The 18,385-nt window shown below is 37.5% G+C and overlaps 1 protein-coding gene across 1 annotated transcript in view; it reads left to right on the top strand.

Moving 5' to 3' along the window:
* Positions 1-18,385, top strand: part of adamtsl2 (ADAMTS-like 2) — a 165,489-nt gene that overhangs the window by 138,312 nt on the left and 8,792 nt on the right. The window contains exons 14-17 of the mRNA XM_051931763.1: positions 7,329-7,542; positions 11,483-11,638; positions 12,406-12,576; positions 16,517-16,693. Coding sequence (XP_051787723.1) covers positions 7,329-7,542; positions 11,483-11,638; positions 12,406-12,576; positions 16,517-16,693 — 718 coding nt within the window. The remainder of the gene's footprint in view (positions 1-7,328; positions 7,543-11,482; positions 11,639-12,405; positions 12,577-16,516; positions 16,694-18,385) is intronic.

The raw sequence follows: 18,385 nt of genomic DNA, 5'->3' as shown, positions 1-18,385 counted from the left end.
TTAATTTGTAATAGAATCTACAAGCTAACATTTGCCCCATGAATACACAGATATATACATTTTCAAGCTGGATGTATTCAATACAGGGGTGTGGAGGTTGGAGACTAAATAACAATTCGTGTTTTATATCTCAAAGGAATGTGCAATAAGTTTAATAGTGATTCTGAACAAGTCCTTTATTAGTGTCAGTGTTGTGGTGTGCATAACTGGGCTCTGTGATGGTTGGTGCCAAGCAAAAGGATTGTGTCCTTCTTTGCACTATTATCACTTTTGAAAATAATTTTGCCTTCTTATTCATTTTTTGGAATGATATCATGACCTCTAGTGGTAGCATGTGGGATTAACAGCCATCAAAAAAACTACACAAGCATTTTATTTTTCTAGATAGATAGATAGATAGATAGATAGATAGATAGATAGATAGATAGATAGATAGATAGATAGATAGATAGATAGATAGATAGATAGATAGATAGATACTTTATTAATCCCAAGGGTAAATTCACAAAGCTGCTGAAAAGGCTGCCACTCTCGGCTGCGCCTGAGTCATAAAAAGCCTAACAGTAATGGTCTCTGTTTATAGCTGACACATATGGCATTATCCCTGTAGCCAACAGGTTCAAATATGTAATTCTAGTAAATAGCTACATGTGTAGGGTATAAAGTAATACAAATAGATTATATAAGGTTATGTTAGTGATGCAAGTGAATTTAGTGCTTTAAATACAGTTGAGCAGCATTTCCATTCCTATTTGCCTTATCCTTATAAATCCTTATATTTCCATTTTTCTGCACTACATTTACTAGATGTGTGCTTTTTAGGTAATTAACACACAAACCAAAACCAGAACAAAACCCACCTGTCAAGCTCAACATGCAGCATATTTCATTTTTATCCACATCTGACAGTGACACATGATAATCCATATTTATCAATGATAATGATGTTTTTCACCATTTTTAAGTACTAATTTATTCAATCATTCTTCATCCAAACTCATTTATTCCAGTACTAGGTCACTGGAGGCCAGAGCCCATGATAGTTTGATAAGGCAGAAGGCAGGATACAATTTTTGAAATAGGGCTTGCACATCTTGGTCACTGTGGTGTCATGCCAAAGACATTGGAGTTTAAACTCTGAGGCTGCTTGTTCAGTTCACAATTTTGTCTCAATGTGTGGTTCTGAGCAACTTATTTTATCTACCTGTGCTTGAACTAAAAAAAAATAATATACATTTTGGGCTGAAGAACTCAACCTGCACATCTTTAAGAATGTAAGAGGAAAACTCCCTGAAGATGAGGGGAGAATGTGTAAATACTGAACAGAGAATGTCATTTGAGGTAATTGAATTCATAATGTGATAGTGCCATCCTGCCGCCCTCTTAATGCTAACAGTAATTTCAGGGCACTTTCACACACACACACACACACACACACACAAACACACATGCAGACAGCCTGACTTACATAAGGCCAGTAAACCCAAAAACTACATCTTTTGAATATTGGAAGAAACCATAGTGACCTGAAAAAAGCTATGTGAACATGGAGAGAATTGATGAAAACAGCTTTAAAGAAAAAAGGTCTGAGAAGCAGTCTCTAAACAGATGCCCAGTTTTCCCAGATTACATTCCCTGTGTCACAGTACTTATATCAGAGAAGCAAAGTCCTTAATTTTCGCTCCTTGCTAGCTGTGTTACTCACTTTCAAATCTGTGTCAATCAGTGTCTGTTTAGATGCCAATTTTGTTGTTTTTTTATTCAATAGAACATACACAATTTCTAATTTTGTAAAAGGTGAAGTAGCCATCTCTGGAAAGCTTTAATTGTCAGTTTTTACAATTTGTTTTGCTTCTGCCCTTGGACTTTCTTTGCTTTCAGCGGTGGCCTAGTCAGAGTAAGACAAAGGCTGGTAGGCAGGAATGCAGCATCGTACCCACATTTTCTATTTCAGGCTGTCTGAGAGTTAGAATTTACTAATCAAATTAGACCACATGACAGAGGTCAACACTGGATGGGCCAATTAACTAGAGGACATGTCCACATTTTCTCATGCTTGGTCGGTTTAGAGTCACAAATGAATCCAGAGAAATCCTTGAACCCTTGAGGAGAATGTGTACTCTGTAAGTAATAAATGGATATTCAATTGAACACAGGTCTCTGAAAATATTGTGCAGCAGTGCTGTTCAGTGCAGCACTCCATTGCAGTGTTTGTCACATCTGATTTAGTCATGGTCTAAACCTAACACTACTGCATCATTGTCTCAGGGACCTGTATCCCAACCAGTGTGGAGTATTAACAATTATCTTGTATTCTCTTGGATTTTCTCTGGGTACTTAGGTCTCCTCAAACATCTTCCTGACATTGGGATAACTGGTGACTCTTAACTGGCTCTGTAACGTCTAGGGTAGGTGTGTAGGTTTTGTGCAGGTTTTGTGCAGATTGCCATATGATACACTGGTGACTCTTCCAGTCCCAGCTTGCTTACAATGTTACTGGAGTAACCTATGGCTTCTGCAAAGCTGTAATGAGAAATGTAGGCTCAAAATCTGGGTAAAATGCTGAATAGTATTAGTCTTGGTCATAATTAACCTCTATACACAGTATGTAAAATCCAACATCTGTCTCTCTGTCCACTTTTCACAAGAGAACTACTTAACGGATTTAGATCTGGTGTTTTTTCTATAATTTGCTTGAACATTATCGTGCTAAGAATCATAGTTTGCTTGCAGGAGCGATATATTCACGCAAATCTGAGACAGAGGCTGCAGGCCGAGGGGAGGGGGAAGCATGACATCAGGAGTAGAGAGCCGGGCAGGTCCCTCCTCACTGTCCTTCTTCACTACTACGTGGGCGGAGCTGCAGGGGACTGCTACGTCATTATAAAATAAAACAGAAATTTGAGTTATGTAAATTAATCGGTCCATCCTGCCAGTTATGGATTCTGCATCAGTTTGCAGGGATTTGGAACCCTTTCAAGTGCTAAGTGGGCTAATAGTCCATTACTGGACACACTCATGCATGTGCCTGTACTCACTCATTTCAGTTATTTTTTTCTTATAGTAGATAGTATAATTCTCATCGGGCTCAGAGTACTCTATAAATGTGAAAATATAATAGGGTGTGAAGAAGTGCCTGGCTGGAAAGTGATTTCCAGGGACAAAGAGGCAACCAGGCTGGTACAAGACATATGGCAGTGAAGGTAAAATGTTCAGAAGAGGTACAGAGACCCACACTGGCAGTCGCAGAGCAATAAGATACAGTGGAACCTCGGGTCACAACCGTAATTCGTTCTAAAACTCTGGTCGCAACCCGATTTGGTCGTGACCCGAAGTCATTTCCCCCATAGGATTGTATGTAAATACAATTAATCCGTTCCAGACCGTATGAGCTGTATGTAAATATATATATTTTTTAAAGATTTTTAAGCACAAAAATAGTTAATTGTACCATAGAATGCACAGTGTAATAGTAAACTAAATGTTTACTTACTTATTCTGTAATGTTTACTTCTTCTGCTTAGGCTCTCTCGCTCGCTCTCTCTCTCTCTCTCTCCCTCTCTCTCACTCGCTCGCTCTCTCTCTCTCTCTCTCTCACTCGCTCGCTCTCTCTCTCTCTCTCCCTCTCTCTCACTCGCTCACTCTTTCTCTCTCTCTCACTCTCTTTCTCTCTCTCTCACTCACTCGCTTGCTGCACAGGGAATGCACAGGGAGAGACTGAACACGTGCAGAAATCATTGGTGTGTATGAACCAGAAGGGAAACTGGCTTGTTCGTCACCCGAGTGTGTGGTCGTGAACAGATGCAAAAGTTTGGTGAACTTTTTGGTCGTAACCCGATTTGTACGTGCTCAGAGACGTTCGTGACCCGAGGTTCCACTGTATGTCAATATGGCAACACAGGAGCTCCTGAAAAGTGGTAGGAAATCAGGCAGTGGCCCCAGTTGGGACAGAGTGAGAGTAAATTGTTAGAGAGATGGAGATAGAAAGAGGCACCCTTGGAGGAAAAAAAAACATGTTTGGAATGTTTGACACAAACCTTTAACTTTAAGTGCAGCCAAGAAGTTCTTGTAAGAAGCCACGCAGCCTGCAAGCGAAAGCACATGGCTATAAACTAGAAAGCTGGGTCTAGATTGTCAGTTCAAAAGTAGATTCAAGGAGAACTGGCAGAAGGACATTACTGTCCTGGTCATCTGCAAGGTTGGCAAGATAGAGTTAACATGTTAACACAGTGGACAAGGGGTTGTCTAACAGACCAAACTCTTGAAAAGCAAAAGAGGTTTTATAGGTGTATGGACAGCAGAAGCCACCAGAGGGAGTTGTAACCTGGTGTCACTGTAGCAAAATTAAGGCCAACCTTGTGCTGAGGCTTGGTTGGAAAAGACTGGGTCAGTAGGTTTTTTTCTGCACCAGAGAAGAATACTTATTGGGACTACAGGTTCAATGGAAGAAAAAAAGAGAGAGGTTCATTAGAGAGATAATGTACACTCTTAAAAATAAAGGTACCAAAATGGTTCTTCAGTGTAATGCAACAGGGGTACGATTTTTGGCTTTCAAAAGAAACATCTAAATGAATGGTCCATAAACTCTTATTTATTTAGATCTGAAACAGGTTCCATAATTAGCCATAAACGGATGAAAACATATTTGTGAAATAGACAGAAATTTATTTTTCCCCAGTGGGGCATTTGGCAATGCTACTTACTGGGTTTCTGTTTGCCACCGCATACAATAAAGCAGGTAATGTTCTGTTTTTTTTAAGCTGTTAGTATCCTGTAAGGTAGTCTCCTATACATTAAAGATTTCTGCTTTGTCCACATATTAGGAACCTTTTAATGCCCTCTGAACCCATTTCATATGCAAAGAACCCTTCCAAAAATGAATTGGTTCTTTGTGAAAAGCAGTTCAACAAGAAACAACACAATCAAGTAAAGTGTCATCATGGCTTTTAACCCTGTTGCCTGTCATGTGACACAGAGGTCATGTGATGCATTGTGTCATTGATAAAAATCTGAGAGATATTTTGGGGCAGCACTATTTAACAAAAACTCAAGAGTCATGGTATAAATTGGTGGCTGGGATGCAGGATGTATTGGTGTTGAAGGCTTCTAATGTAGAGTGGTGATGTCAGGGAGTAGCACTGAGGTGATATAATAGCTATACTGAGCTGCACTGTGTAATGTTAATGCAATGAGTACAAGGGTCTCAATAAAATCCTTGTTCTAGAGATCACCCTTGAGTAAAGTGTCTACTTTGCAATTATTTTAGATTTCACTGTGAGTAAAGATAAGAGTTTTGTGAGTTGGTTTATTAAAATATTTTAACACATATACATTTATATGTCTGTGTGAAGAAGGATTGTGGATGGGTTTTGTCCAGCACATGAGCCCAAACCCTACCCCCACCGCCCCTACCCCACTTCTTCAGACAGCTCTGTAAATACTAATCAGTGGCATTATTAACAGGTAATGGTGCAAGCAGAAAATTAAGGTAAAGGGCAAGCAATGTGTCCAGTATACACAAAGACGCATATTAGTTTAAACAAACAGGAAAACAAACTAGCTTGAAACTGTTTAATATAAATAGTCTCCAACAATATTTGTTCATTAATTAATTTTTGAACTATGGTCAGTTGACAATGGAGGAAAGGAAAACAAAAACTCCAGTCAGCAGCGTCTCTGCTGAAAATACATTTCTGGGTGTTCCACAATCAGTCATAATAAAGGAAGTTGAAAACAAATTCGCACACGGTCAGAGTCATGGAGACCATGGCCAGCTGCTGTCCATTCTACCATAGCATTCTACCATAGAGTCTGTGCTGGGCTGTCTATTCTAATAACAGAACCTTCCCTCCTTTGATTCCAAGGTCTCCAGTGTCTCAGATGTCTTTTCCATGGGTAGGAAAACAGATTGGAAGAGGAGCAGTGGCACTAAGTACCATAGCAGGTTACCAAGAAGAGAAATAGAACAGAGGAGGGTTAGTAACAGCTCATAATTATTGCAGTACTTATATTTTTGTATACATGACTAGTACACAGTGATGCAATATGCACAGTTAATCGGCAGCTCTAGTCAGGGTATTCTAGTCTAAAGTAGTTCATCTTCAGCCTGGATTTAAAAGCCAAGACTAAAGAGGCATCTCTAATATAGGCAGGCACATCGTTCCACAACACTATGGCCCTGTAGCTAAAAGCTCAACCTCTCACTGTCATTTTATTAATTTTTGGAATATTATGTAGGCTGCCATCTTGACATTTTTTGCTTGCTGTGGTTTGCAGGTCATGATAAGTAAACAGATTCTACACTATTTAGTGCCCTATATGTAAGAAAGAGGATTTTGAAATCAGTTCTCAGCCTAAATGGAAGCCAGTGTAAATTCGTGAGAACTGGAATTGTATAGTCCATACCTTTTAGTTTGCTTGATCTTTGTTACAGTAGTAGGGCTGCCAATGACCCAAGATGGAATTTCACAGCTTTGTTAGGCAGAAATTGATTTATCATAAAAATTTCCTCATGGAGAAGTTGGGAGGTGAATCATTGCCTTGAGTTGACTGGTGGGAGGAACAGAGGCCAGAATACGGAGACAAAGAGACAGAAGGTTGGTAGGAGAGTACGAGACATGGTGGGAAGTGGTTGTAGGCAAATAGTAAAGTCACCTGACTTGATATTCTAATTATCACTTCTTTGTGCTTTCTTATTTAATAAAATGAAATATTGTCATTTGTATATTTTGGTCTTCTTCGCACCGTTCTTTTGTAAGAGGGTTGAAATACCTGCACTGTAAGAGTATATGTAAGTTTTAATGATCATCCCATTTTTCTAATACAGAATAATGTTTTAAGATAGGTAGACTGGAATGGTCTTTAAAACACTGAAATCTAAATTCTACAGATGACTCTCAGAAAGTCACCCAGCTCCCAGAAGTAAGGAGCAAAGAGTACTGTGAATCTACATAGTCCTGGATTCAATTAATGTGAAGGTAAAAAATGCAAAGGATGTTGTAAGTACTGCCAATATTGAGACATATCCAACTCCTAATATTACAGAAATAAAAACATCTAGAACTTGACAGCTGGCATTCATATATAATAGGTTTGCCATCTTTGTCATAAAAAAGTAAATAACTTGGCCTACATCAGTGGAAATACAAAATATATACAGCCCATATAAAATGCTGATAAATACATAAATATGTTTCAGATCTGCAATCCTAAATCTGAATTTTACTTAACACACTTGGTGCAAATAATTTTTATTGTATTTTATTTGATGTAGGAACTGGAAACTCAAGATTCAAGGTAGAAAATCCTGACATTCTGCCTCATTGTAGGTGGGAAACAAGTAGCTGGAATGAGTGCTCTCGAACCTGTGGGGAAGGTGTACAATTTCGGATGGTGCGCTGCTGGAAGATGCTGTCTCCAGGATTGGACAGCTCAGTCTACAGCGACCTGTGTGAACTGGCTGAACTTGAACGACCTTCAGAGCGACGCCCTTGTAAAAACCCTGCCTGTGGCCCCCAGTGGGAGGTGGCAGAATGGGAGGAGGTAGGACTGGTTAAAGAAGTGCTGTGCAAGTCCTTGACTATGGTACCTACAGTATATAAGTAAAGATGTTGCACAAGGACACCTCACACTTGAAGTAACTGACTTTTTGTATTTATTTGGTAAACTTGGAGTTTGAGTAAATATGACTGTTCTATGAGTAATTGATGTCCAGTCCAGAGCTGATTCCCAACTTTTGACCAAAGCTGTTGGGATGTGTTTCAACATTTTTTTCCTGTAGCAAATTTTCATTCAAAGCATTTAGCTCAACGTCCTTCACAAGATGTCAAAAGTAGAAGTAAAAAAAACAAAAATAATGAATGAATAGTATACAAAAAATAAATATTGCACACTTACATAAGATAGATATATAATTAAGGGAAGTAGAGTCCTTAAATAATTAGAAGACAAACTCATGTAAGTCCCTTTCGTTTTGAGCTGTGTGTATTGACTGTATTTACTGAATGAGATGATTTACTGTACATAAGCATGACCACCACTTTGAGTACCTGGGGGACATCCTAATCTCAGATTGATGATATTTTAGAATTGTTAGGTTAATATATAGGAAAAACAAGTAAGTTAGTGTGAATGAAATGTTCTCATCTAAATTGTACTTTTTTCTTTGATTATTGTACCACAAATACGAAATGCTAATGTACATAACTGAGGTTTTAGTCATTGATTAAAAATGAAAGTAACCCTAAATGGCTCATCCAATAAATGCCAATGAGAACCAAAACAGAAAAACAGCAAACAATATCAAAATGTCCATGAAATAAAAAAAATTAGTCGTGTCACTTAATTCAGAGGTCAGTGATCCGGTCATAGGCTCACAACTTCCCAAGCATATGTATTTTTTACTAAATTACGGTATAAAAAAAAACATTTCAGTAAAATCCTTTTTTAAACAAAAGTGGATCACACTGAAATGGGGACAAGCTTTTTAAGTGAAGAACCAACCCAACCTATTCGTTGGTCAGGGGTCCAACGCAGTAAAATACTGTAGTAGCTCATTCATTGGCTACCATCCAGTTCTTCAGATGTCAAAATTGTGAAGCGTGGTCTAAGAGACCTGTACAACTAGAGGTTCAAAGTGAAAGAAAAGAGTTAAAATATCCAGTGGAAAATATGTCTCACATTTGTGGATATATTCAAGATGCTTCAAAAAACAGAAAATCAGTTAACCTCTGCAGTTTCACAAACAGCCAATGAAAAACTGGAAAAACTGAATTTGTGGCTTAATGACTAGTGTTTGAGGAGAGAGGAAGCTGTTAATTCAGAAGCTCAATTACATTTTAATGCACTACTGTTATGTATGAATAGATTTTCCGGAAGTTGTTTATTTAACATTATTTTAGCCACCCAACAGGCAGATTATGTAACACAAGTAATTTGAGATGTTGTTCATGGACATTTTTATATTATTTGCTGTTGTTCGTTGTTGGTATCCATTGATGCCATTTGTATTAGTATTTTTTTACTTTTGTTCACCATAAAAACATAACATTAACATTTTTTCTCACTGTAACTACAAATAAAATGGTGTAAGTAACAAAATGAAATATTATCATTTTATGGTAAAGCATTCCTAAAAAACAGATTTTTTTGTTGTGCATTTTGGTTGGGGACCTGTTGACTGGTGATGTGCGTTATGGTCCAGTAACTTTTGCTTAGAGTACAAATGATCTTTTATACAGTATCTGGAATTTTGTTTATAAGAATCTGTTTAGTGCCACTTTGCTGAAATTAAATTTACAATGTATACAACCAACAAACTCTCCAGATAACATGCTTCAGTCCTATGTACATGGCAAAAGACTGCACCTAGTGAGAAATGTAGCCCTAAAACTGAGAAAGACCAACCCAGCATTCCCAAGTAAGAAGGAACATTTTTAAATCTTGATTTTATAAAATACTAGCAGGAGTACCTGGCGTTGCCCAGGAAAATATTACGTACGGAATAAGCACCAGAGTGAGATAAATGTACGTTATTTACAATATGTAGGAAAGTGAACAAATAGCACCAGTCAGTCAGAAAGACCAAGACTGAAATTTTTCCCAACCAACCATACCCCATGACATCCTCCTGGTCAAAAAGCAGCCCCATGCCCAGTTTGGTGGCGATCGGACGCCCGGTGCAGATTTGTATGGCAGACAAACAAACATACATAGACTCTGCTTTATATATTAGATAACACAGCTGTCAACAATATCATTTATTTCCTGTAGAATAGCATGGCCAATTTTGTATTTAAAATTAATGTTCAGCTTTACCTGTACTTTCATATACCTTACAAGTGCTCACCTAGTTTTGCACATTATAAATTTAGGATTTTACACACTATATGAGAATTTCTATTATTATTATTACAAATTACAAATTATTATTAGTCCTGGGACAGATCTCTGACTCACCCAATATAACTCATTTCATATTATCTCTTATATATATATATATATTAAATATAACTAACAACTGTAGTTTGGTCCAGAACTGTATGAATTCACATTTTGAAAGTTTAAGTAAACAATACTTTTTCTGATGATAATTTCTGTTAGTTGGAGGTTATTAGTCTCTAAATACTGAGATGTATTTTTTCTTGTGTACTGGAGACTGGATTAGAGATATTTCCAACATTTCCATCATCAAAGTAACATTAATCATCAATTCCTATCAGCTCATGTGTTTTGTCAATGCATGTATTATTTGTAAGCACAATTAATTCTCCTGTTTACATGTTTTGTTTTTCCTTTCTTATTTATCTATCTGAGGCATGTGATTAATTTCCTATTTTGTAATCAATTTGTTTGAAACATACATTTAGTTCAATTTTATGTTCTCCTGAAAGTGTTCAGTGATTTTTCTTGTTTATCTCTGTGTTGTGTTGAATTGCAGAAATCCTGCAAACAACACCTTTTGATAGTAGATTAGCACAGTTCCTCGATTGCAATGCATGAATGTTCTTTATTCCTGTAATTGTGGAGCAGTAATACAGATCACTTCCTATTTCAAGGTTCTTGAAATGCTAAGAATTTTGTAGAGTGAGCCATCTAGTCAGGTAATTGAGATTTTGCCTCTTTTTACAGATGCTAAATTAAATGTCCTTAATTGTTATTTCAAGATCCCCACCTTCTTTATGCTTGCCCTTTTCCTTGAGTGTATGATATATTAACTAGAAAAAAAATGTTTGAAATAATAAGCAAAAGTGTACAGGTCATTTCAATAATAATTTCAGATAATGAATAGAAATCCACTAACAACATTTATCTTGACTCAAAAATAAACTCTGGTTAAGGTTCTAATTGAGAACACTGTTGTTAAACACCTGCCTGTTTGGGTCATGTTTTCTCAAAATGTCTCAAGCTAAGACCTTATTGGAATATATTGTTCTCTTATCTTTCGCATAGTTTTGAAAGCGCAATATTTTCTAAACCTCTAACAGCACTATTTGGAGGAATGCCCAGTAGGATTTCATTACTTTGATTAATATATTGTGGTGACCATATTGCTCCCATGCTGCCTTGTCTTGCATAACTGGAGGAAACCTAACTCACCTGCCACAACCAATTTGGAAAAACAACAAAGTAAAAGATCAAAAAACCTCTTTAGAATATGGCAGGAATTTATTAATTTTGTTCCTAATAAATTTTTTTTTATAGTCTATGTAAAGCGACCATGGGTTTGTGAAAGGCGCTCAATAAATGTAACTTATTATTATTATTATTTTATTATTAATAATGAAGTTCTAATGCCTTAAAAATTATGAGAGCAGGAACGGTAGATCTCAGTTTAACTATATTGTCTGATGGTTTTTTAAATTTATTCATTGTAATGCAATGTATAAACCTAATTAAATATTAAAGAAACAACAATAAGACAGGAGGATTTGAAAATGTGTCTTCTGATGGTTTGCTTTAATTTCTTTTCACCTTTGAATAGTGTCTTGCGAAGTGTGGAGAACGAACCACAGTGAGTCGGGAAGTGAGATGTTCAGAAGATGAAAAATTGTGCGATCCATCAACGAGACCAGCGGATACCAAGAACTGCACTGGTCCGCCTTGTGACCGACAGTGGACTGTCTCTGATTGGGGACCGGTGAGCAATCTTAAGAATATCTGAGTGTAACTGGATAACTGACAGACTGCCTCAGTAAAAACGGAGAGTAACCAGATAATGTATAGAACCAGATGTGTGATGGGGGAGAAGAAAGGTAAATAAAACCTTAAAAATAATTAAACATAAAGGAAAATAAAAATATTAATTATTTGTAAATGACATATTTGTTAACAATAGAAAAAGGTGAATGCTTATACACGTTATGGTATTTGTAACATTTTGGAGTTCTTCTCAATTTTAAAGAGTGCTTTATACCTGTCAGACCTCACAGATCAAGGAGACTGAGTTCAATTCCGTGTGCAGATTTTGTATTCTCTCTTTATCTCCAAGGGTTTTTTCTTCACGTGCACCAGTTTTCCACCCATGACATACAGAGCAGGTTGATTGTGACTTTATATTAGGTTGGTATAAGTTATTTGTGAGTGTTTGTGTAAAAGTGCCTGAGAATATATGTGAGTCCAGAGTTGGTTTCTACCTTGCATTCATTGCTGCCAGGTAAGATGTTTGCTAGGTGCATTCTTGAATTGAATTAATATGTTCACTAAACAGATTAATGGACTTTGCCCAACATTCATTAGGTAATTTTGTTAAAATAATTCAATTTTGCCCTGTTAAGTTTAAATTACACCATTTAGTTTGACCTTTTGGTGAATACACCATGCTATGCAGTTTAAGAACAGGAGAAACACACAAAATACAAACTAGATTTATATATATATATATTTATATATTCATTGTATTTCCAGTGCTCAGGCCCATGTGGACAGGGTAAAATGATACGACATGTGTATTGCAAGACATCAGATGGCAAAGTGGTGCCAGAGTCTCAGTGCAATCAAGAGAACAAGCCATTGGCTATCCACCCCTGTGGCGAGAAAGAGTGTCCATCAAGCTGGATTGCACAGGACTGGGAGAAGGTAAGCGAGTATTGATTGAACTTAAAGGCAAGGGAAGCATTTCTGAATGGCAGACAAACTATAGAAACTATAAGTGTATTAAACTTTCATTTGCAATGTTATTTTTGTGCTATTTTTGCTTTTATTTGAAACATGAAATTAGAAATTGTGTTTGAAGTATCACTATACCTCTGAGGAAGACAACAACTCTGGGCAGTATTCAAAATGCAGCCGCACCCAGTGCCGGATTAAGATGAAATTGGGCCTGATGCTGCAGAGCAAAAAATTCGACACTCACCGTACATGCTCACTCAGACCGACCAAGGAGCCTTAATTTGCTTGCGACGCAACCAGCCAGCCTTTATTGAACATGAATAATAATAACGACGTAGTATCGTAACAACTCGAGATTAACATCAAACTATGTAACATCAACATTCAATAGCAATTGTCTGAAAAGTGCACTTAATGCAGAAAACCTAACAATGAAATACACAAAATTTCTTCAGTTCTCTTATGAAACAGAATAAGAAAAAATGAATTTGCAGAGACATTGGGTCAAAGTGACTCAGTTCAGGCTCTTGAGGGTAAAAATTTGTCCACGATTTAAATTTCATAATAGACCAGAATCCTGTCGAGGATTTAAAAATTTCTAAATATCCATGCCGGGCCCGCGGGCCAGCTTTTAGTTTTATCTTTACAGATAACCATTTAAATACCCATCGATTTTTACTGTACAACTAACTTTCAAGGTGAAAAATTTACTATGTGGCACTTACCGAACAATAATAAAGTGCCAAGAATCTCCAAGATATTGCAAAAAATGCAGCTAAATTACTAAGTAAACTGTTTAACGTAAAATTGATAGCATTAACTTGTAATCTTCAGTTAACAATAAACACAACGACGTTATAGTTACGTCACGGCGCAAAGAACAATAGTTACTGTATAATAAGTAACGCTGTGTCTAGGCGTCCGAAAGTCGGACTCCAAATTTCATTCTAAGAATTATTTTGAGGTTAATATAGCAAAGGAAAACTGTTCAGCTTCCGGAAAATTCTCGTCTGTTTTCATCTGGGCCTATTTCAGGAATGGGCCTAATGCTGCAGCATCAATAGCACCCACCTTAATCCAGCCATGGCCACACCAATACTTTAACCAGCCTCTCAATAACTTGCAACTCACATAATGTCTATATAGCCCATCATTCTTTTGGCAATCTGCTTTTGGGTGATTTCTGGGGTTGCACACTTTTTAAACAAAAAAGTCACCTTCTTCTTATCCTACATAAATCTGTCAAGGGTGCCAGGCTGGTACCAAGATGACCCTGGACATGATAAATTCCCCATGAATTATCCTCCATAATGAATCTTTAATTAGAATTAGAATTTTATATATTTAATTGTTGTAAGATTTCTGACCATTTTAACATTATTTAATATTTTTATCATTCAACAGTAAAGTCACTTGAATGCCATTTTGAAATTTATTGTTTCTCACAGGCACCACCATTTTGTGGAGCCATTGATGGATATTACTGTATTGTTTATTGTTGCAATGCTTGCTTCTGTTCACATGACACAGACCACATGATGCACATTGTCAGCATGTTCTGCCTAAGTAAGATGGCAGCATACTGCAATTTGATATTTTAGTGTTGGATCAAATTCTGAAAAAGAAAACAAAAAAAAATACTTAAAGATTAAAATTAATTAGGGTCAAAGAAAACCTGTTTGTATTAAGAACTTTTTTTACAAGATTATTTTCAAGTTTTAATTAGTGTTTAGTATTTTGGCCTTGATAATCTGTTCAAATAAGAGAGCAGCACATTATACAACGTCTGGTTGGTGGGGACGTCAGACTTACTGGGTACATTTGCTGGATCTTGTGGTTGGATGGTTATTCGTGGGTACCGGCAAGTGATGTACATACTCCCACTTCTTTACTCGATGGCCAGATGGTCAAATTTGGAGTTGATGCCTTGGAAGATGTGTTATGTAGTATTTAGACTGATTTATACATAGTGGGTTTTTTTTGTGGCTTTGATCTCTTTTTTGATAATGTGACACATGGTTAGTTAAGTCACATGACCATGATTGTTGCTCACTTGGTAACACAGTAAGTGACAATATAAATACAGTGCTGATTATATACTTCCTTGTTCCCTGATGGGTTTAAAGTTGTTTGTAATACGTGTACCCTGTAGTTAGCTTTCAAACAAGTAGGCTCCAATGGTAGGAATTATGGTTTGGTTGCTATGATTTTTCAGAATGTTTTTTTTTTTTCTTCGTCTTGGACCTTCAGTTATTAGTTTCTCAGTTTTGTTTGGTTTCCACAGTATTCTTATTATTACTTGTTCTGTTCTTGGCCTTTTCTGCCTTAATCATCTCCTTTTCATTATACCGTGGAACCTCGAGATACGATCACCTCTGTATACGAGAAATTCAAAATACGAGGAAAGTATGAGCGAAAAATTCAGATCTAAATACGAGCATTGGCTCGCGTAACGAGCCACGAGCCAGGCTGTGGGTATAGCTCGCGGCTTAGCGAGGGGGTGTGGTAGCAGTTGCGAGCCGCGATCTGCGGTGTCTGCGTTTCTCACTTAAGTGCACAGGTGGGAAACTGCCCACATCCATGATTGTTCCTGTGGCTGATGGGCTGCAGCTATATAGAGAAGCGCGAGCCGGTTAAGGGGGAGAAGAAGTAAAAGAAAAGAGAGAGAGAGAGAGAGAGAGAGAGAGAGAGAGAGAGAGAGAGAGAGAGAGAGAGAGAGCGCAAGCGCGCGCGCGAAGGCAGGCAGGCAGGCAGGCAGGCAGGCAGGCAGTGCGGGAGAGCGAGCGAGCGAGCGAGTGCAGGCTCACGTGTAGCTGAACAGTGAGCTGAACAGGCGAGCCAAACAGCTGAAGCAGGACGGTGTAGAGAAGGTCAGCTGCATTAAGAGTGTCTCGCCTGTTGCAGAGCCCGCAGGTGAGACGCTAACAGAGAAGAAGCACCGGGGATTGTCATCTGTTTTTTAAAGACTGCATCCTTTTGACGTTTTAACCTCGTGTTAAAGGATTGTTATTCTTGTGTATTTTAAACCTCCACTTCACAACTGTTTTAAGGATTATTTATTTAAAGATTTATTGAATGCTCTACTGCACTTTGGACCCCTGTTTTGATTCTTTTAATAATCAGTTATATTATTTACCAGTGTTATTTATTAAAGGTAGACTACAGTATATATAATTTATCAGTGTTATTTGTTAGGAAAATTGATTTTTATGTTAATATATTTGGGTTGCGGAACGGATTAACTGGATTTCCATTATTTTCAATGGGGAAGTTTGTTCTAGATACGAGAAATTCGCTATACAAGCTCAGTGCTGGAACGAATTAAACTCGTATCTAGAGGTTCCACTGTATTCATAATAACCGTCAGGTATCTTCACATGTCCTTAACAAAGACTGGTCTTACTGAGATGCTGGTGATGTCAAACTGCACAACTGTCAGTCACATGAATGAGCCACAACTGCTCCTGACTCATTAAGATTATGTTAATGACTGAAAATAGCATCAAATATTGTAAACCATGATGGGGGCTTTGGCTTTTTTGAAACTCGGACCATAACTTTGTTTTTACTACAGTTTTGTTGTAAGCGACTTTAACCAGGGCTACCCAGCTTATGAAAATATAGCAATTTTATCATTACATGTTTTATATCTCAAGGTTCATAGAGTCTGAATACAAATTTTTTTAAATGTATACTAATATAATTTTTATAGCAATTCTACATGGGCCATAACCATCAGAGAGGATATCTTTTGGGAGTGTGACTGTATTAATTATAGTTCTGAATATACAGTTATAATTTTGCATACAAAAGATAATACTGATCATTATGTAAGACAGAATCACAGTTTATATTCAGAATTTTTTTAAAATGATAAAGTGATGGTCACTTATTCATTTTTCTCTAGTGCAACACAACGTGTGGGCGAGGTGTCAAAAAGCGGACAGTCCTGTGCATGGGAATCTCAGAAGGAAGAAGTAAAATTCAGAATCCTGAGGACTGTGATGCTGCTCAGAAGCCAGTGGAGGAAAGTACGTGTTTTGAGAGGCCTTGCTTTAAGTGGTACACTACTCCATGGTCAGAGGTGAGCCTGCATGTGGTTCGTCAGTATTTAATTTTGAAAGAAATTCCTTATGTATACCTCATTACAGCATTTCATGTATATAATACAAGAGTTATACACTGGCATATACTGTACTTTTTAACAAGCAGACCTCAAGGAGTTTGTGATTTTGTTAAATTCACTGATTACAATAAGCTTTTGGGTTCAAGCCCAACTTCTTCCCTACTTTATGATGCAACAGAAGATCCACAGTTGTGTTATGTTAATGGTGTGAGCCATACATTTTTTAATTTAATCATGAAGCCCTATTTTTGCTTGATCCTACAGAGGCTACTCAGACATTTAATGTTTAAGTACATAAGTTGTCTGAGAACGTGTCAGATGTAGTAGACATTTTCCTTCTGAAATCTTTTAAGTGGAACTGTGGTGTAAATTGAACAAGTAAAAGGTCCTCATGCTAACTTGGTTTCTTTCTCATATCTACTACTACTGTTCTTGTTATTTTTTTGTTAGAATGTATACACACTCTTACTTCCATTTTAAATAGATTGAGGTGATAAGGTTAAATCACATTGATAGTAAAAGATGCCAACTCTGTAAAAAGTATGGCAGCAACTATCCAAACACGCCATAGAATGTTGGTAATCATGGTGAAAACTCACCCAAGATGGCACTATAGTGAAATCAGAATCATAACAGTAAAAGAAATATCTAATTTTTAAAAATGCTTCAGAACTCCCAAAAATAAAATAAATGGTCCCAGCAGGGCCGTTCTTAGGACGTTGGGGGTCCTGGGCATAATTAGACTGTGGGGGCCCTAATGCATGTAGTATTAGCTACAGTTCAGCCAGATTTGACCTGTTTCCACTGGGCACTGCGTGGAGGTATGTAGCTAAGCCCAGCGTGTGCAAAATTTTAGAGCATTTTATTTATTTTTTTGTGACAATTAAAAAGTGTGTTTTTTATACAGTTTTCCATTTTTTTCTACCAAATTAAAACTTGGGCTAAAGAACATTCCAGAATAAAGCTCAAGAAATGAAATCAACTTTTTGCGCTTTAACACTTGCGGAATCTTTACTTACTGCTGGTCGGTTTTGAAAGGAATCAGTAGGAGAATGCACCTTTTCGGCCACAACAAATTTCAGCAAAGCTCCTTTTTGTGTCTCAATAAAGGCTACATCGTCTGTCTTTTTCTTTCGTTTAGCAGCACCAGATGGATAACTGCATTTCATATTAATATAGTAAGTGCGAAACTGCTAATGTGAATATGACGCAGTTACAAGTGGAGTCCGATAAGGCCAATGCCAAGGTGAAAAAGGAAAGAAAGCGTTATACGCGATAGAAAAACACGGAAAGAAGTCCACACCCACGCTCACGATGCAACCGTGGTCTGGAATGGAATGGTCTCCTTCGACGAGAGCACTCTATTTATTGACTTTTGTGGGGGTGTGTCGTAACAGGGCACTGGCCATAGCGAACGCCCCAAGCCCCAGTTCCCAGTTGCACCGTCCCTGTCCCAGGAAAGGGCAGTAAGCTTAGCATTAAACTTTGTAGTGCTATGTAGCTTGCGTTGATCTTAAAAAAAAAATACCCTCGAATGATGGGGCCCCTTTTGTCTTGGGGCCCCGGGCGACTGCCCTGCTCGCCCATGCCTAAGAACGGCCCTGGTCCCAGAATGATGATTAATCACACCCAAGTTGAACTACAAATAAT

This window comes from Erpetoichthys calabaricus, chromosome 9 (assembly GCF_900747795.2).
Source record: "Erpetoichthys calabaricus chromosome 9, fErpCal1.3, whole genome shotgun sequence".
Taxonomy (NCBI): Eukaryota; Metazoa; Chordata; class Cladistia; order Polypteriformes; family Polypteridae; genus Erpetoichthys; species Erpetoichthys calabaricus.
This window is presented reverse-complemented; position numbering and strand designations above follow the sequence as displayed.